Raw genomic sequence first — 22,261 nt, forward strand, 5'->3', positions numbered from 1 at the left:
CGCATCGTAATGCGTTGATGCGCCAGCATCCAAGAACCCTGGTTAAGGGGACACTCTTATAAAAGAATAACGGAAACAAAAATATAACGTGGACATATCGTCGATAAACAACAAAATAACGTTGTAAAAAGTTTGGAATAAATATATTGATTTTTATGCTTGCAAGAAAAAAGAGAAAGTCATGATACCAATAGATTAATTATAACTAATGTGGTAACTTATCAAAATAGTTAACGAAAGGGAATAATGAGAATAATTTCAAAAGGTATTTTAGTAGAAAATGGATCATATTTGAAACTTTGAAGTTAAAAAGCGAAAAAGTCCTCGAAAACAAAATGAAACATTTGAAATAAATAAATAAGTAATGAACTGAGACAAAAAGGTCAACTTTAGGTTTCTAAAATTTAGATGACAACTTGGTACGTGTGCTCTCTAAGAATTGAAGTTTTTAACCACTCGTTAGAAGAGTTGTTTGCCCCATTTAAGGGGTGTCAGGAACCTAAAGTTGACTTTATTTCAAATGTTTCATTTTGTTTTCCAGGACTTCTTCACTTTTTAAGTTCAAAGTTTCAAGTAGGATCCATTTTCTACTAAAATACCTTTTGAAATTATTCTCATTATTCCCTTTCATTAACTGATACGATACAAATTTGGTACGTATCAAAAACAAGCCAAAAATAGTCCACAAACAAAGGAAAACCCGAGAGCTCAATAAACACCAAATCTCGGTTTCAACAACATCAAGAAACAAGGTGTAAATGACACCAAAAGCACTAACAACAACAAGAGATAAACAACAATAACGAGAGGAACGACACTACAATAACAACAATCCAACGGTTACAAGATTACAAGAACAACAAGAACCAAACGGTTCACTAGACTACACAACTAGTACATGATATGGAAAGATAGGAAGTGAGACATACACTATTACAAGGTTAAGAACCCAAAGATGTATTAAATCTAAGGACCCCTAAGACTTACAATAGCAACACCACACTCTTACGTGACATAAGAGGGATTCCACCGCTCAAGCACCAACGTTTCCAAGCAATACACAATCACAAGTGAATCCACACTTGTTCATGTCCTAGTTTAGGCCTAAAGACTCTCTCAAGTTCTTTCAACAATATTCAACAAAAACTAATAAACTAAAACCCTATATTGTTCTATTTAAAGTACTTTACAAATAAAAAGATAAAATGACAAAAAGACTCTTTAATGACCAAGTAGGCAATTAGGCACCCATGGAGTGTTTTAGGGGCTGTTTGGAGCCCTTTTTAACACTTCAACTCGTACACCTCCGAGGTTACATCCAAAATACTCACAAACGTTCATCTTCATGATCGTGCTTGTATCATTAACTATTTTGATAAGTTACCACATTAGTCATAATTACTCTAATGATATTATTACTTTCTCGTTTTTCTTGCAAGCATAAAAACCGATATATTTATTCTAAACTTTTTTACAATGTTATTTTGTTGTTTATCAACGATAATGACCACATTATATTTTTGTTTCCGTTATTCTTTTATAAGAGTGTTCCCTTAACAACGCTATACACTGAGAACACGCTATTACTATTACTAGCATAAAAAATATTCTTAAGATTTTTGTAATCTTGAAGTTTTAAGATTAAGGTGCCTCCCCGAATTCTATTCTCGTAAAGAAGCTTGTAGGGTTAAAGGTTGTTTGTGCCTACGAATTCTCTGACTTTCTTAAAGAAGCTTGTAGGTTTAAGGTTGTGCGGCAAATTCTTATTCTCTAAAAGTTTGAGAACAAAAGAGAACATGAAAAAAGGCTTCTTCAAGGTTTTCAATCCTGAAACCAATGCATAACAGCTAGTAAGTATACTTCCTCCCTCATGGTATTTGATTCTATGGACTCTTTTCCCTTGAATATTTTGGATATGCGGGAAATGGATATGGAAGAGGGAAGACCATGGTGAGATTTAGCTTTGCAAAAACATACACATAATTAACTTAATACCCCCACCCCCCACTCCCCTCAATGCAGATGAACTTTGTCAAGTCTTTATGAATTTCAATTTTGCTGAATGATCTCTCAAGTCGAGAGTTCTGTCATTAAATAGAAAGACTTCTCCTTGTACATTCCTAAAGATTTTATTAATCCTCTAATATCTGCCATGTATCACCTAATATATGTCATTCCTAACCGTTACATCTCTAAGAATATCTCCTATATCTAAGTATTAAAAGCGATTTACACAAATATTTACGAAGTACATATTTATAACTGAAATCTGTCCAGATAGCTAAACAGATATGATCTGTCCATTATCCTAACATACCCCCTCCAATTGATGTCGGAGAATCAAGAAGCATCAATTTGTCCACTAGAAACTAATGGTGTTGCCGAGCCATGGATTTTACAAACGCATCGGCGATTTGAAGATCACTGGATACATGTGAAAGAGTAATGACTCTTTTATCTACACATTCTCTGATACAATAACAGTCCACTTCAATGTGTTTGGTCCTGTCATGATAAACCGGATTGGTAGCAATCTGAATAGCACTTATGTTGTTAGTGTGGAGAGGAGTGGAATTAGATTGAGGAAATCCAATTTCTGAAAGTAAACCATGAAGCCAAATAATCTCGAAGCAAGCAGTAGACATTGCTCGATATTCAAATTCGATTGAACATTTTGAAACACGGTCTTGCTCCTTGCTCTTTCAAGATATCAAGGAATCTCCTAGAAACATGCATCAACTCGTGACGGAACGACGGGTGTCAAGACATCCAACCTAATCAGAATCACTAAATGCATTGAGTAGAATTGGAGAACCAGTAGGAAAGAATAATCCACGAGTAGATATTCCCAAGAGATATCGAATGATGTGACGGACAGCCACCAAATGTAGATGACGGGGAGCTTGCATAAATTGACTCACTTGTTGAACTGCAAAAGAGATATTAGACCGAGTAATAGTAAGATAATTTAGGCTCCCAACTAATTGCCGAAACAAAGTTGGATCAAGAAAAAAATCTCCTTCTGCACGATGATACTTTACATTTCATTCCAATGAAGTATTTACATAGGAAGATTCTTGAAGACCAACCAAAGTAATCAAATCTTGAGTAATGTACACACCTAAAGAATCATAATGAACTTCCAACCCTAAAAAGTATGTAAGAGTACCAAGATCTTTCATATGAAAAGAATTCTTTAGCTGCTGTTAGAGGCTAATGATTAGTGAAGAGTCAATTCCTATGATAATAATATCATCTTCATACACCAAAAAAAGAACACAAACTGGAGATGTTTAAGCTCAAAAGAGAATTGAAGCAAAGTAGACTGAAATTTGTCAAACCAAGCTCTGAGAGCTTGTTTTAATCTATATAAAGACCGCTTTAACTTGCATACATCTGATGCAGGTGATGAGAAGAAATCGGGCGGGGGTTTCATATAAATATTTTCTTTGAGATCACCATGGAGAAAATCATTTTTGACATCCACTTGATGAAGAGGCCAATTTTGTGACGCAACAATGACAATAATAGTGCGCACTATAGTCATTTTTGCTACTGGTGCAAAAGTCTCCTCTTAGTCCACACCATACTCCTGTTTGTTGTCAAGAACCGTTAGTCGAGCCTTGTATCGATCAAGAGTTCCATCAGAATGAAGTTTAATTAAATAAATCCATTTACATCCAATTGGACAGGCATTTAAAGGACAAGGAACAATGTCCTATGTGTTATTTTCTTTAAGAGCCAAAAGCTCCTCTTTCATTGCTTTCTACTAATATTCAGGCTTGGAGGCTTGTGAGTAACCTGTTGGAATAGAGACGGTGGATAAAATAGAAGAAAACCATATTGCTTAGGAGTACGAGACACTCTGGTAGATTGCCGAGGAGGGTCAATAGGAGCAGACCTTGAAATCTCAGATTTTGGTTGTGGAGCAATCTCAGGAGGCGGATTTGTTTTGGAATAGGGTAAAGTTGGACAATGTCGTTCATACACAAATTCAGGTTTGAACCGCTTAGAAGAAAATGACAAATCCTTAAAAGTAGAAAGAAGAGGAGAAATAGAAGATGACTCAATATTGGTAGGAAAGAAAAAGTGATTTTCAAAGAACACAACATTTCTAGAAATACGAAATTTGTTAGAACTTGAATCATAACAAATAAAACCTTTCTGCGAAGTACAATAACCCATAAAAGCACATTTAGTAGACTGAACAGAAAGTTTGTTACATTGAGAAGGAGGTAGGTGCACAAAACAAACACAATCAAATGTTGAAAACTATGGTAGTTAGGATACTTGTGATACAGACGATAATATGGAGACTCAAGATTTAACACTTAAGATGAAAGTCTATTAATCAAATAAACAGCAGTAGACAAAGCTTCCACAGAGTATTTACATTGTACATATGACTCAATTAATAAAGTACGAGTGACATCTAAATGACGACGGTTTTTACGCTCAGCAACCCTATTTTGTTGTGGTGTATATTGTCAAGAGCGTTGTGAGATGATTTCTTTCTCAAGTAAGAAATTATTGAATTCATGAGACAATCAGATCTTAATATTTTGATATATGTGGAAAATTTATTCTCAATGTAAGCCCAAAATTTCTTAAACATGGAAAACACTTCAGATTTGGATCGAAGAAAATACACCCATGTAAACCGACTATAATCATCTATGAATGTCACAAAGTACTTGAAACGAGCATGTGAAACAATTGGTGAAATGCCCCAAACACCACTATAAATTACATCAAAACACTTCGTAGTACGACTATCAAAATTAGGAAAAGGGAGAGTTTTACTTTTGCCTAATTTACAAGTAGAAAAATCAATGGAAGCAACTAAAAATTGATTTTTATTTCCTAATAGACCAAAATTTGATAAATGAGACAACACAATAGAATTAGGATGTCCTAGACGCCTACACCAAACCTTCATCTTACTAGTTGTAGGAGTACACGAAAAAGATAGTACACGAGGAATGGAAAAGTGCATAGGAAACAATCTTCCAACTTTAGGCCCCTTCGCGATTATCTTCTCCGACACTTAATCCTGCACAAGGGAACCATTACGAGAAAATTTCACATCACAATTGTCATCTACTAATTGACCAACCGTAATAAGACTAGTGGGAGCTTTGGTGACACAAAAACATTCTTGAAAGTATTAGTAATATCCCCAATTTTGGTAATAGGTAAATTACTACCATTGGCAACCTGAATTTGTAAGAGGCCGTGATACTTACGAACATTTTTTGGCTCACTAATTGAGTTGGTCATATGATTGGAAGCGTCATAATCAACAAGCCAAAATTAGATGTAACAAACTAGTTGAATTGGACATATGATTGGAAGCGCCAGAATCAACAAGCCAAAAAGTAGATGTCATATTGTTACCTTGTAGCCCCTCGGCTGAAAAGGCTGACACAATCATTTGTTGTACCATTTCAGGAGTAAGAACTTGTCCAAAGTAGGAAATTGGTTAGTTCCTGTTGCATACGAGTTATCAGAAGTTGAACCATTTATCTCCGCTTGGAAGGCATTGATCCTACGATTTTGAGGACGTGTGGGACAATCCTTGATTATATGCCTGTGTTGTTTACAATAATTACAGAACTTCTTACCATAATTACTCACAATATGGCCATATTGTTTGCAATTGTAGCATCGAATTCTGCTCATATCCCTACCCTTTCTTTTTCCTTGAGCAGCAACTGCAGTAGTCAGGATGTTTTCTTGCTTGAAAGCATTTTGTGTGAAAAGATGTTGCACTTCACGAAGTAATTCCTTAAAACAGATATCCAAAGAGGGAGACGGGTCTCGATTCATCAAGTTAGAGCGCACACTCTCAAATCCAGGTTGCAATTTCATCAAAAATTCTGTTTTGCTTTGCTCATGAACTGTTTGAATTACAGAGATAGATTCAGCAGATAGTTTAGCATAAATAATATCAATAAATTCAGCCCATGAGTTCTAAAATCCTGAAAAATAATCTTGAATGGAGAGACCTCCTTGAGAGTAATTAGCAATTTCATGCTCTAGTTGAAAGCTCCTTGTGTTATGGTCTTGGTTGTAAACCTTTTGTAAGTAATCCCACATGGCCTTTGTTGTCTTGTATGACCTGAGATTAAGAACAATAAGAGGGTCAATTGACCCTAAAATCCATGTCATCACCCGAGCATCTTTAATCTTCCATTCGCCAAGCTTTGTAGGATCTGTAGGAGAAGGATCACTTCCATCTATATGTCCCCATAACTCTTTTCCTATGAAAAATAGTTGAAATTAAAATTGAAATTCCCAAGCAGAGTAATTTTTTCCAGTGAAACAAACATACAAGAACTCAAACTGATGTGACGCCATGTTCTTGACTAGCTAAGGGAGACACAAACACAATGATACCAGAATGATCAAGACTAAATTCCTAATATGCTTAGGACTGACTGTTGACAGTAAGCAGTAAGCAGAACAAAGACTTTCAAAAGAAAAATCTCAAAAGGAACCACAGATGAAAGACGAACTAAGAATCAAAGCCGAAAAGAAGGCTCTAATACCATTTCAATTTTGTTGAATGATTTCTCAAGTAGAGAGTTTTGTCATTAAATAGAAAAACTTCTCCTTGTACATCCCTAAAGATCTGTCATGAATCTCCTAATATCTGCCATGTATCCCCTAATATCAGTCATTCCTAGCTGTCACATCCCTAAGAATATCTCCTATATCTAAGTATTAAAAGCTATTTACACAAATATTACATATTTATAACTGAAATCTGTCCAGAAAGCTAGACAGATATGATATGTCTATTATCCCAACAAGGAATAGTGAAGAAGCATAGAAAACTTTAGCTGATTGTTACCAACAAAAAGCATGCGAGGAAAAGATGCACAAACGGAAAAAAAACGCCAAGTGTGTCAATTTATTGATTTTTTTTCCACCCTATTGTGGAATATATGCACCTTCAGCATAAGTTCATCAGCCTGGAAGTCCTTGATCAACTCAGACAACCACTAAACTGTTATCCCTAACAAATTCCAACAATCCTTAGCTTAAAAATGTATCAATTTTCCTCCAAATGCAACAGATATTTGACTTTCTTTCATCAGAATCTTGAAGTTCAATTAGTTTTGAAATCTTTGGCATATATTCTCACACAAAGTCAACTGGTATATTCTGCATTTTATGACGAGTTTTCAAGTATGCATATAGAAAAATGCAAGATTAATATGCCTGAGTATGAATTATATTGAGATACAAAACAGACACAGTTATAGTGGAAAAGGTGACACATTCAGTTTTAATGTATGGACAAAGGCTCACCAGATTTTTCAAGAATCAGGAAGAAGTAAGGATTTTCTGGCATGAAAGTTTTGGCAGCTTTTATGGCCCTGCTCGCTTCTGAAGCTCTTGGTTGCCCTCTTTTGCAGCGATCATACCTTCCACGCCCTACAGATTTCTCCCATTGCTGGTTGATGAATGATTTGACTGTACCGGCAATTTATCAAATTACCTCTCAATATGATGCAGATAAATTTTCAAGCTTACAATATTTTGTGGGAAAATAAGCTAGCCAGGCTTGCAATTGGTTTTATTTGAAGATACTGGTCCAAATGCATCTGGAATCTCTGTATATTTATTTTAATTGTAATGAACTAGATTGTTTTCACTTCCCTCTTGTACATTATTTGGATTAGTCATACCTCCAGTTGCCGCTGCAGAATGTATAGGAACTTTCATACTTTGACGAATTAATTTGCCGCTGAGTGGCTTAGTTAAACTGCTATTGCCCCATATATTCAAATTCTTCACATTTAATAGCCGTCTGTCGTCATGTAATTGTTTGTTATGCATCTTGTTTCATAGCAATGCAAAAGCTTCATCCTTCCAGGTGCAATTTTACGTCTTTTGGCTCCATGAGGAAATTCAGATGACTTAGGCAGACTCTCTGGTCCTTGCTCAGCTTCCAAGGGATTCATAATTTTAACACAGCTCTAGCCATCCTTATCACTAACAATTTTTTCCTTTCCGCGAGAAAGATCATGACAAACATCATATAGTTTAGCATTGACATGACTCCTAAATTGATAAATCAATCTCGGTAGCATTGAGGTCAATACGTGAACATTGAAACATTAGTTCAGTCCATATTTGAAAAGTAAAAAGTACCAACAGCTGACAGAATGATGTTCCATAAATTCTAGCTAACCATAGTGAAACCAAATCATTTTACCAGCCTTCTAAACACCCACGCACCAGAAAGTATCAGTGAGAACAATAAGATTGACAGTATCGATCAATTGTCCAGAAGGCTAAAAAGGTGGGAGAGAAGGAAGCTGAACACCTAAGCAAGGAGTTCAGTCTCCGTCCGGCATGCGCTGCACAAGGAAATAACAAACATCAATTTTTATACTTAAAATGTGGTCTTACGACACAAATGTTAGTGTAGCAATTATGATATTAATTAGAATTAGAAAGATACAACAGAAAATTTGTATGTCAAAAGTTTATGAATTTCAAACGGAGTGCTTATGCACCAGTAAGCAGAACAGCAAACTTAACAAATAAGCAGGAGCTAGGTGACTAGATGACTAGACGACGATGTCTGACAATCTCAAGAATGCAATGAGTGAAACAGTCTAATGAAGAGACAAAGGATAGCCTGAAAATACAAAATGTCCACCAAACAGTATGCTGTAATTAGTTGTCACAGATCTAACACTGCTGGCTACAACCATGTTAGGTTTCAGATGCGAAGCCAACTAAAATATTGGATTTCGGACAAAAATCCCTACTCGCTCCTGAACTTTTACCTTCGTGTGCACTATTGAATCAAGCAAAAAGAGGATGAGCAACTGACCTCATCAGTTCCCACTTAAGTCAGATCATCAATGTCTATATCTCAGTGTGAACTGCTTCAGCCCAAAACACTCTGGATATTTTGGCTTGTAGGAGCATACAACGAGCCTTTTCAAGAAGAGTTATGTTCATCCTCTCGGCAACTCCATTCTGTTGTGGGTTGTTCCTGACCCTCTTATGTCTTGAGATTTCATGAACCTTGGAGAAATCATTGAACCCTTCACTACAAAACTCCAAGCCGGAGAAATCTTTGAACTTTTCACTACAAAACTCCAAGCCATTGTCAGGTACTTGATTTTTCACTCCATTTGATTCTCAACCAATATCTTCCACTCCTTAAATGCTTCAAAAGCATTATTTTTGCCTTCAAGAAACGCACCCAAACCTTCCGTGAAAAATCATCAATGAATGTGAGAAGATATCTCTTTCCACTCTTTGATGGAACTTTAGACGGACCCATAAATCTGAAAGGATGTAGGCTAGCACCCTTCCCATCTTGCGCTTGCCAGTGCTAAAGCTGATCTTCTTCTGCTTTCCTAGGACGCAGTGCTCACAAAATTCAAGTGTGTTGATCTTCTCACCATTCAAAAGGTTTTAGTTGTTCAGCATCTCCAATCCTAGTGCACTCATATGACCCAGTCTCATGTGCCATAATCTTGTCTTATCATCATCTGATAACTTCACTGTAGATGCATTAACAGAGCTACCAATGGTGCGTCCTACCAGTGTGTAAAGGACATCCTCTAGCTTGGCTTTCAGCATGACTAAAGAACCTTTAGTCAACTTTATAGTTCCTCTTCGCTCATGTACTTGTAGCCTTGTTTCTCCAGAGTACTCAGGCAGATCAAATTCTTCTTCAGATTGGGAATATGACAAACTTCTATAATAGTCCTCACAATTCCATCATGGCCACGAACCCAAACTGAGCCAATGCCAACTATTTTACAAGTTGCATTATTGCCCATTACTACAGTTTCTCCACTTTTCTCATAGTTGTTGAACCAATCTCGTCGGAATGTCATATGCAGAGTACAACCAAAATTTAGCACCCATTTGTTGCCATAGACCCATTATTTCATGATGTTATTAGTACATATTCATTATCAGAATCATGCACTTGTCCAACAATGAATGCACTCGCCTTTTCTTTGGACTTTAATGTGAGGCAATCTTGTTCAAAGTGCCCCTTCTTGTAACAGCCCCAACACTCTGCATTCTTCTTGTTCACATGAGATTTTGATCTGTGCTTTGATTTGCTCCTTCCTTGTTGGCTAGTATGACCTCTCACAAAGAGCCCACTAGATTCATCATCTCTGTCTCCTTCAAAATTCCTCCGCATATTAAAAGAGTTAAGTGCTTGCCGCAATTGCTCAAGAGTGATAGGCTCCTTGCTATACATCATTGAATTCTCAATATCACGATATTTTGAAATTGATGAAAATAGCAAAGCATGTGTAAGAGTCTCCTCATCCTTTTTAATTTTGGCAGTCTGTAAGTCCATGATAAGTTTATTGAACGCATCTAAATGGTCTTGCAACAAAGTGCCTGGATCCATCTTAAATGTGTGAAGATGCCGTTGTAACAACATCCTTGTTGTCACCAACCGGTCCTGGTAAATCCCTTGCAGCTTGTCCAATAACTGTTTGGCCGCCTCGTAGGTACCTGTACTCACTTCACAAAGCACGTTAGGTGCAAGGGACAGTTGAATGACACTCAATACATCGCCTTCAATCTTCTCCTTGTTGAAATCTGATGTACCATCTGGATAATTTCCGTCAATAGCATGGATTGAACCTTTCCTCTGCAGTAACCTCAAAATCTGGATCTTCCAAATATTGAAGTTGTTGCGCCCACTAAATCTATCAATTTCAAACTTCATGAAACTCAACGCTACTTATTCTTTCTCTCCTACTACAAATAGTAGCAACCTTTTATACAGGAATGGTTTCAACAATGAAGACAGACCATCCTTTTATAGATGGTCAAACTTGGACTTCATTTAACAAAACTTGATCTCAACACACAAAATAAAAAAAAGAAAAAAAAATTGTCCCACACAAATTTTGCTTCCTCTCCAAATTTACTTCTAAGCCAAGTAATTTGGCACATGGAATTTTTCAGACCCTACAAAAAATCAAAACCAACTCTTTCAGTAACCAATAAAATAAGACATGCAATAAAAATTGATACAATAAATTAAATTACAAAATACTAAATTCGAACTTACAAATTGACGATGTCAGTCACAGAGGGCTCAATGATCACGGCAATTTGCGATCTTTTTTCTTTATTTGTCTACTCCTATGGACAGAGAAAATTGCAATTGAATTCTTTAGTTTCGATGTCATTAACAATAACAAATATTTACGACAAGCGTTCGGAAAGCATACGCGAAGCTTTTTTTTTTTTTTGGTAGCAAAGGAGAACTTTTATGTACCACCCAACTTTTCAGGTCATGATGGCGCCTACCATAACCCACCAGTAGGCAAGCCAATTCATAGTCCGGAACGGCTAGTAACGGACTACTTAATAACATAAAAAAAAGAATGCAGAATATATGAGATAAAGATCAATACATAGATGAATCCCAAAACCTGATGGTATCAGTACAAGAGCTTCTAAACATAATAAGAGTACAAAAGTGAGATATCAAGGAGAAATACACTTATTCAACTTACCTCTGAATACAATTTAGAGGCTAGTCTAATACATAGAAGAGAGATAAGTAATACTCCGAACGTCAGGAGCTCACTCTAGGTCTCCGAATCAGGGCTACTCCACACGACTCACACATCAACGGCGATAACTCATACTATGATCTGCAGGCTGCAGAGGTGTAGTATGAGTACCAAACGAATGGTACTCAGTAGGCAGCTGCCAATTGAGCTCCAAAGATAAAAGTAGATATATATAACATATAAATAGAATGAAAACTACAACCAAAAGTCCATAAATCATATAATAAGTCAATGAGAATAACAAGGGACAACTATCATATTTATGTCCAAGAGTCTAACATAATAAGACTAAGGAAGTATCAAGGTGAACTATCTTATTCCAGCTACATTTAATATATGCCAAAGCTATACAGTATATCTCAGGTCAATATACAGATATAGAGCGAAAGAAAGATATATTGTAATATACAAGGCGAAGGAACGACTATACAATATGAACAACGAAGAAAGGGATATCCGATAGTACCATGACTTCATATAGCTATATATATATATATATATATATATAAAAATAGGAGGTCATCTCAACATAACCTACATCGTCATGTTCTCATTTTAAGATCTTATTATAATGCTATCAGGATTCAATACCAACATACGCACGACTCCTAATCCATATGGCTAGACATAGAATAATCGTGCATAGTAATGCAATCATAAGATAGCAAAGGCCGAAGGCATACCTTAATCCCAATACCGGATCCATGACCAATTTGTCATAAGCTAGCCATAATAATGATCATAACCATGATAATAACAATATCAATAACATCGTAAATAACCGGCTACTCCGGACAATTAAATACCTAGACGAGCCTATGCGTACCCCCACCGCCCCAAACTCGGGAGGTTCAATCAACAAACAATAACACAAGACATATTCTTCACCCATATCTATGCAACGGTCCCATACCAGCTGATAGACATAGGTGCATACGGTGATGCGCATGCAGGAATGAATGCAAAATATACCATCAATATCACAATGCATCATAACTGTCCTCATTAGGACCATCATCATCGTCTTCAACCTCCGTCCTCACCGGGTATCAATATCATCTTAATAGTATCCTTCGAACTTGAACCGGGTATCAATATTATCACAATATCCTCCGGCCTTGCCAGGTATCAGTATCATCTCAATAGTATCCTCCGAACTCGAACCGGGTATCAATATCATCATAATATCCTCCGGCCTTGTCGGGTATCAATATCATCATAATATCCTCTGGCCTTGTCGGGTATCAATATCATCTCAATAGTATCCTCCGGACTCGAACCGGGTGTCAATATCATCATAATAGCCTCTGGCCTTGCCGGGTATTAATATCATCTCAATAGTATCCTCTGGACTCGAACCGGGTATTAATATCATCATAATATCCTTCGGCCTTGCCGGGTATCAATGTATCATCATAACTCTCGACACATAAATATAGACATATAATAGGTGCACAGATGCAAGCCGATATACTCATAACCGTAAAAATATCTATCCTATCAATACATCCCAATTACTCGTTATTAGTTAACCAACATTTATTATTATTAAACCACTGATTCGCTAGTCATCACATAATCTCTAGTTATTAACCTAAACATTATCCTTCAGATAATCCTTATTCACGGGATAACAACTAACTACTATTCATTTAATAGTCAACATCTAACATCTAGTCTAGGTTCATCATTAGACCAAAATCGTCATTTATCCACCATTCATTATTATCAACTATTCATCTTATTTTTGTTAATCATACTAGACAACACATTACTACTTGTATCCTAACCATCTTTTATTAAAAGACATCATTCATTAACTGACCATCATTAGCTACTGATACAAGAATGACCAAGAACACAAGAAAACATACATCAAAATCAGTCCACAAGTTCAAAGGAACCGAGGCCTATCTTGGTGACCACTCTCGGATTCAAGAACAACAAGAAACAACAAGATAATGAGGTTTTTTGACACTAAAACAGAAACAAAACATGAAGAACAAGGTGAACACAAAGTCACAAGATTCAGATTCAACAAGAAGAAGAAGAACACAAGATTACAACACAAACTCTAAACAAGATTACAATGAAAGTAAAAAGGATAGATAGATAGACCACGTGAAGGAATAATCTTAAGAACCCAAGAATGAACAATCTTGGACCCTTAAGGCTACCCACAACAATAAACCTATCTCTTACAAAGATACAAGTTCGGATTCTACCTCCAAGCATCAATGTTTCCAAGCAAATGCAACATACAAGTGATTCCACCCTTGTATAGTGCCCTAGTTTCGGTTTGGTCACTCCTCCATCTAGAGAGAGCTTGTTACAAGTGTTCTACTCCCACAAACATCATCAAAAATCTGCTGAATGGAACCCTAACATGTTTCTTAAATAGCAATTACAAAATGGAAGTTAAAATGATCAAAAGGCCCTTTAATGAAGAGGCTCCCATCTAGTGTATGTAGTGGGTTGTTTTGGTGTGAAATTAAGTTCTCTTTTGCACTTCAATTACACACACCAAGTCTCGGGACAAACACGCACCCTCGTAAGCCCATATCCGTGATTATTCCCATATCATCTACCATGTTCCAACTAAGCAAGATTCATTAACTAATACATTAGCTTCCTAGCCATCAAATGCAATAGTCAGCTAATAGACAACTAGTTACTACATCGCTTAACCGTCTAACAAGAAGAAAAACCATATGATCATATTTCGGCTATAATCACATCATTTATAATGGTAAATAATCATGAACGTACCAAACCTATGCATGCCATCACCAGTATTCAATCAATGGAATAATAAGCATCATACCGCATCTTCCTCCGTCCCATACCGGAGAGATGTGTATACAAACATATACATATTCATAAATCGCAATCATATCATTCACAATGATAAACACTTCTTGGATAGTTAATCAATACCATAACACGGACCTTGGCCCATTAATTTATCCGGAATAATCACAACATCATAATCATGGCCTTAGGCCCATATACATATCCGGAACTCATATCAATAATCATATTTATAAACCGTAGCATATCTATAATCATCTCACATATAAGAGGCATCTCACATCTAGGAGAAATAATATCAACAAGCATATCGCTTCTATTAGACATCTCATATCTATAGGTTATGTATCATGACCAAGAGGAAAATTATCTATATAAGCTCAATAATCATAACTAAGAAGAAAATCATCTCTATGGGCCAAATATCATAACTAAGAGGAAAATGCATCTCTATGGGCAAAATATCATAATTAAAAGAAAAATGCATCTCTATGGGCCAAATATCATAATTAAGAGGAAAATGCATCTCTATGAGCCAAATACCATAATTAAGAGGAAAATGCATCTTTATGGACAAAATATCATAATTAAGAGAAAAATGCATCTCTATAGAAAAAATATCATAATTAAGAGGAAAATGCATCTCTATGAGCCAAATATCATAATAAAGAGGAAAATGCATCTCTATGGGCAAAATATCATAATTAAGAGGAAAATGCATTTCTATGGGCAAAATATCATAATTAAGAGGAAAGTGCATCTCGATTGGCAAAAATCATAATTAAGAGGAAAGTGCATCTCGATTGGCAAAATATCATAATTAAGAGGATAATGCATTTCTATAGACAAAATATCATAATTAAGAGAAAAATGCATCTCTATGGTCCAAATATCATAATTCAGAGGAAAATGCATCTGTATGGGCAAAATATCATAATTAAGAGGAAAATGCATCTCTATGGGTCAAATATCATAATAAAGAGGAAAATGCATCTCTAGGGGCCAAATATCATAATAAAGAGGAAAATGCATCTCTATGGGCCACTAATCATAATCCGACGAAAATCATCACAAGTTATCAATTCATCAAGTAATTCTCATAAATAAAGCTCATTAGTATCAACTAGGTCTACTATCCGCAACTAAGCCCACAAGGGCTAACACAAATCTTGGCCTAAGTGGGCCGGATGATCCCACTTCTAATTCATTATATCTATAATTAGGCATACTATGCTCCAAACTAAGCTAAGGTATCTAGTTCATCCTCTAGATGTTAAGCAAGCCATATTAACGCCTAAGATAGTAACTTCGACTAGAAACAAGGGTACTCAAGTCAACTCTACCAAACTTACGGTTCCAAAACTATCACACTAGCCCAATAAGGCTAAATATACAAATCACGCTTCAAATGCTAAAACCATATTCCAAGCATAGCATTATATCATATCCATGCTACAAATTTACCCAAACTAGGGAGAAGACAATAGGATTCTACAAGGGTATTAAGCAATTCAACCTACGGGTCCAAAACCCTATCTAATCTCCAAACTTATATGTATATTCAATACTAAGTCATTCTATCCAATATCAATCTTAACATTCACATTCACACACAATATATATCATACATCATCCATGAAGAAGAGTAGACAGAAGCCTACCTTAAGGCTAAACCGCAAATTCACACTTCAAGCACCGCATGCTCGTCTTCACTTCACAATCCCCAAAATACCATCACACTATCAAAAATATAATCTACTCATCAATACGAGTCTAACGATACCCATATTGCACTATTGTGCTTTGGGTCCAAAAATGACACCAAAAAGCTCAAGTGGGTCCCACATACGGAAATCGGATTTCCAAGGTCAACCCAATGCTCATCTATCACCAAGGAAGCATAACCCTCAATTGATGGGTGCAAACAAACGAAATTTGGGGCTAAATCAAGCCCTAAGTTAAATTGGGGTTTTGGGTCAAAAACAATGAAATTCACCAATAAAGTGATGAAATCTTACCTTAATCCGGATGATAATCATGATAAAAGATGTTTACCAAGCTCCCTAGACACTCACAAGACTCAATTTCGAGCAATCATACCCATTTAGGGTTTTAGGTTCTCAAATGTGAAGGAAAAATCCCCAAAATCGCAACCTTGGGTCTATTTATAGACCCTTCGACGAACAGACACGGTACTCTGTGACAGCAAAGTCAAAAACTTGTTTTTGACCCTCAGAACTTATTCGGGACCCAAAATATATGATCCAATAGTGAAATTTGAGTGTAAACCACAATTCAAATCCATTGAAATCATCAAAACTTCCATAAAAGGTCGTTTAGGCAAAAGTGGAGCCCACATATATAGTTTCGATTTTATAACTTTCCGACTAATAGGTCGAAATGAGTTCGGGTGCATTGAGACCCGAACCAAAGGTCTACCTAGACTAAAATCGATATTTAAGATATGCTGGCACAGTCAAAATTTTCATCCGAGATCGTTTCGCTGAAGTTTTTGATCGGTGGCCATTTGGAACCAACGAAGACTTCTAAACAGGGAGTTGACTCTAACAACCAAACGAAATACCCGGTAGCCGAACCCTCAGTCCCAGCAAGTCATAAATGACTTGGGGCAGTTATGGAGAAACTCAAACGGTGAAGATAAGCATAAATATGGAAAATGACCTGTAGGGTCATTACATTTTATTCATTATTTATAATATGCATCATAGTTGAACATAGTGTGTGCTTGTACAGGCTTAACAGCAGTATGCAAAGGCCTAGCACTAACATTACAATTAGATATAACAAGGGGCACAACAGGCCCCTCAAAAGAAGTACTATCGATATCAGCGTTGATCAGAGAGTTAACAAAATGCAGTGGTTCCATCCATGATACAAAACAGCTACTGCTAGGTAACGTCTACCCTTGCTTTGCCAGCTTGTCAGCTACACTGTTATTTGTCTTAGGCTCATGCAGCAGCATGGGCTCCCCAGGGTGAGGAGAAGATCCCTACACGATATAATTAAATTATTGTTAGTTTGTGCTAAGGAATCCAAGGAGTTTATTACCTCGAGGGAGTCCGTAGCAACCTCCAGTTGGTTGACCTGCATTTCATTAGCAATTATAAGACCAAATAGGAGTCTCGTTAATTCAGCTTCCAAGGGTGAATGTACATTGATTTTTGCACTATAACCCTTCACTTATTTTGACAAAAAATCTTTAAGTTGAATAAAAATATTACTATAAGCTTCGACTCAAGAAAAACATTTCTTAAATATAATATTTGAATGAAGTCTCTAATTTCATAGGCCAACTTCAATAATAAACTTGGCCGATACTTCCGTTTGGTTGTGAGATAAAATCATGAAATAAAAAGTTTATATAATATTACTACTTATTTTTACTAATTATATAAAAAAAAAATTATTTAAATCTTTTTTAAAAAAAAAAAAAACTAAATACATCCACTAACTCATAAATTTTCGAGTACATTCCTCTGATCTAGTTAACGTATTATATATCTCGATCAAATAGTTTAAAAAAAATGTATCTTAATCAGAGGTGGATCTATTAAGGCCCGTGGGGGTGGCACGCCACCCGCAAACTTCGATTAAAAATTAAGTCTACCACCCACAATAACAAGACATTGTCTAGTGTGGGTGGCAAAGAGTGGGTTTTGTAGCTCCAAGGTCTTTTGTTCGAAACCTGCTGGCAGCATTTGTTTTTTAAAACCATTTTTGTTAATAATTTTTCATTAAAAAGCAAGGCACCAGCTGGCTTTGTTAATAATTGCAACAAGCATACTTGATACCCACCAGGTGGCTTTGTTAATAATTGCAAAGCATACTTGATACCAAGCAAAGCCAAATTCCTATTTCTAAATAAAAAGAAAAACCATTTCCAAATTCCAAATCAAAACATGACTCATGTTCTTGAGGTTTCATGCTGCTGCTTGCTCTCTCTCTCTGTTTGCTCTCCGTAAGTTATATTGAAAAATTTCTTGGCACCCAGTGAGTTCGGATCCTTGATCCACCTCTGATCTTAATAATCAAAATTATATATCTCGACTTCAGAATTATGTATTCGAATGCTAATTATATATTCGAGCAAAAATAAAGCAATTAACTATTACATTTTTAAGTTCAAAATTATGTATCTCAACTTCAAAATTATATATCTAGATGCTAATAATGTATTCAAAATTACAAAATAAGGGATTATTTATAATTTAGCAATAAATTCGGATAGAGAATAATTATGGATAAATTTGTTGGGATTTAGGTAAGTTTTACATATAAAATCATAAGTATGAGATAGAAATTGGAGTTTTGTCTGGACATGCAAGTTAACCTTTTCAATTGTATTCTTGTGATTTTCCAACTTTGTCTCCTATTTGATTTGTGAGACAAAATTTTCATCTACAACTGAAAAAACTATTATTTACTATTTTAAAATATTTAAAATTATTATTAACTAAAATAATCTCATAATTAATTTTTTCCTATTTTGATTTAAATAGGAAATTTTAAAATATTTAAAATTATTATTAACTAAAATAATCTCATAATTAATTTTTTCCTATTTTGATTTAAATAGGAAGTCCTACAACTATTTAGGATTTAAATGTGATTAAAATTTATCTTATCTATATCTATATCTATAATCTATATCTATAATCTATATCTATATCTATATCTATAATCTATATCTATATCTATATCAATATTTATATCTATTTCTATAATCTATAATCTATAATTTATATCTATAATATATTAAACACGTGAAGGGCCTTAAAAATGTCGTTTGAACTTTTTGTCCTTCATTAAAAGTATTTGTTTTAGATAAAATCGTTTTTTCACTATTTTTTTCTAATATTAAAGAGTTGAAAATTAATTAAATATATTTATGGTAAAACATTTCCTTATTAGAAATAATCAAAATTGATGACAATTAATACCTTTTTTATTAGTTTAAGAATTCTAAATCAACCAAATTTGATTTTAAGTAGATTTAAAAAATTTATAAATCTACATCAATATATTAAATCAATTAACCACTTGAATCTTCTATTGGTAAAATATAAATACTTACAATAAGATATATATTTTGAACTTTTTGCAGTTCATTAAAAACCTTCATAGTAGATAAAATCATCTAATTGTAAATAATTAAAAATTACATGCGCAAGACACGTGCGGTTAAACTACTTAATTTAAATCAAAGAGAGATTTAATAGTTATGATAAGTGTGTTGGGTTATTTAGGTTTCTTTATTCGCTTAAAAAGCAATAAAGATTTAATAGTTATGGTAAGTGTGTTGGGTTATTTAGATTTCTTTTTTCCCTTAAAAAGCAATAAGGTAAACCTAAAACAACATTCAAAGGCCAAGCAGGTAATTGTTGCGGCAAAATAGGTCCCAACTCAAAGACACCTTTACACCATATTTCTTATATATGACATAGGCTTTTCATTCTTTTCACATAACTATTAGTCCTCTTTGTCACGATCCAAATGGCCATGAGTGGCACCCACACTAATCTTCCTGTGGGAGAACCATTTAAATCAAATCATTACTCAATCACTTAGTTAATATTAAAATGATATTTTCATAAAACCATCTTAACAATAATAATCTGGAGGTAACGCGGAAACCAAACAATCTACTTAATGAATTTTCCAAGACCCGAAAGTCATCATACAAGAACTACTAACAAAGATCATGTCTAAAAAGATATCCAAAAATAAAGTAAATAAAAATGTTTCATTGCCCGAAAGATGGACAAGAACAAATAAAATGACCTATGGCAGCCTGAAGACGGAGTGCTCATCCTTGGATCAAGATCTGTTTTCACACTCTAGAGGTGAGATCATGCATGAGCCTCTAGAACAATTTCTGCACTCGAAAAGTACAGGGTAGTATCAGTACAAATCACTATGTACTAGTAGGTTTCATAGGCCAACTAAACTTAATAACATGTACACAACATAAATCAAATAACAAGTAGACAAGCATCATCAGATAACAAGTTCTCAATGAATCAACAATATAGCAATAATAGATTAAACAGTGCTTACAGACAAGCCACATACCCATCAAGAGTACCAATCATACTGTAAACATCCACAAAATCAACACAACTATGTACACACATGCTATGGAACTTATTTTTGCTCAAATAGTCATGACCTGCAGGGAACAATGTATATTCATGTACCGTAACGGCGTGGTACCCGATCCAACATAGAAATAAGCGTACCGGCGTGGTACCCGATCCAACATAAATATAAACGTACCGGCGTGGTACCCGATCCAATATAAATATAAATATAGTGGTGTGATACCCGATCCAACATAAATATAAATGTACTGGCGTGGTACCCGATCCAACATAAATATAAACTTACTGACGTGGTACCAGATCCAATATAAATATAAACGTACCAGCGTGGTTGTCCGCAAAATCATGCGTCTAAGTTTTAGCCTTAAAGCTCTTTAAAATCTCCAACACTTAGAATAATTTAGATAAGTGTTCAACACTTGGTCTCATTTAATTCCTCCGAACTTCAAGGATTTATTTCATGATCTTCCCGAGCTCCGTTTGTCAATTTTCAAGTTGAGTTGCAAAGGTTAAAGTACCTAGTATGTATTGGAAACATTTCGGGCGCATTTTAGGTCAAAAATTTTAGTCAACTTCCAATGATCATAACTTCCTGCATATAATGAACTGTGAGAGATGCTATATATCAATAGAAATATCTTTGAGTATTCTTTCCAATGCAATTGGTTTCTTCCAATTTGAACATTGGATTAAAAAGTTATGATCAATTTACTTCAGTCTATCAGCCTGAAAACTGTCAACAGAGGGACAGCTTCGTCTTTTTTTTTTCTTAGGGGTAATTAGGTCATCCTTCACCCCTATATATACCCCAAACACGGGATTAAGGCTCATTTGAAGCAAAATATACTCTTTTCTTCCATTTTCTCTCAAGAACTCAAGAAAGGATTTCCATAGAAGATCCAAGTTCAAGCAATTCTCTCCGTCAATCTTCCTAAAATCAAGAACTAAGGTATGCATAGTGTTCATTCATGGATTCCTTTCATCCATGGAGCTCAAGAATCAAGTTTTAAATCATGTATTATCAATACTTTGTTGTGTTATGATTATGTTAATGTTGATGGTTGTTGTATGGTTTCAAGTTAAGATCTTTATGTATTTCCATGAAACTATGTTAGCCTATAAATTGAAATCTATGAATTATGTTGTTCATGTTGTGGGTTGTTGATGATCATGTTTTTTATGTTGAATGATTCTCAAGTTGAAATCTTTATGTGTTATTATGAATCTATGACATCATATGAGTTGGAAACATGTAAATTTGATTGTCTATAATGTATAATTTAATGATTTCACCTATGCCTAAGATGTGCATGTAAGGTGTTTGATGAAATGCCTAAGCAACTAGAAATCATGCAATATAGCTAAATTGTGACTAAGTGAAGGATTCATGATATGCCCTTATATTCCAATGACTTCCATGTTGATACTGTGTCTAGTAAATGTTGTTGGATTTCTCATGAACTAGTCTTATGAGATTATGCTATGCTTACTTGCAAATACTACTTATGCACAAGATGTATGATAAACATGTATTCCATAAAATCCCCCAAGTTATGATATTATAGATTGTTAATGTTGATAATGTACTCAAGAATGTCAAGTCAAGTCAGTTTCCTTCCATCGAGTCCTGGGGGTACTTGTACCCGAAAAATATAGCTATGTGCCTGGAGCCATGTTATGTTTTCACGATACTCTCAGTCAAGCCATGTTCAGTAGACTTCAATCAGTCTCATGACT

At 35.1% G+C, this 22,261-nt stretch overlaps 1 protein-coding gene across 1 annotated transcript; it reads right to left on the bottom strand.

Moving 5' to 3' along the window:
• Positions 1-4,654: 4,654 nt before the first annotated feature.
• Positions 4,655-16,462, bottom strand: LOC107840340. The gene is made up of 9 exons (XM_047395118.1): positions 16,421-16,462; positions 16,064-16,141; positions 11,081-11,154; positions 8,855-10,977; positions 7,698-8,372; positions 7,318-7,482; positions 6,009-6,263; positions 5,398-5,900; positions 4,655-5,053 (listed from the first exon to the last, which is right to left on the bottom strand). Exons 5-8 carry the CDS (start codon positions 7,846-7,848, stop codon positions 5,431-5,433), a joined length of 1,041 nt encoding a protein of 346 aa, XP_047251074.1. The 5' UTR covers positions 7,849-8,372; positions 8,855-10,977; positions 11,081-11,154; positions 16,064-16,141; positions 16,421-16,462; the 3' UTR covers positions 4,655-5,053; positions 5,398-5,430.
• Positions 16,463-22,261: the final 5,799 nt, after the last annotated feature.

This window comes from Capsicum annuum, chromosome 8, assembly GCF_002878395.1.
Source record: "Capsicum annuum cultivar UCD-10X-F1 chromosome 8, UCD10Xv1.1, whole genome shotgun sequence".
NCBI classification, from domain to species: Eukaryota; Viridiplantae; Streptophyta; class Magnoliopsida; order Solanales; family Solanaceae; genus Capsicum; species Capsicum annuum.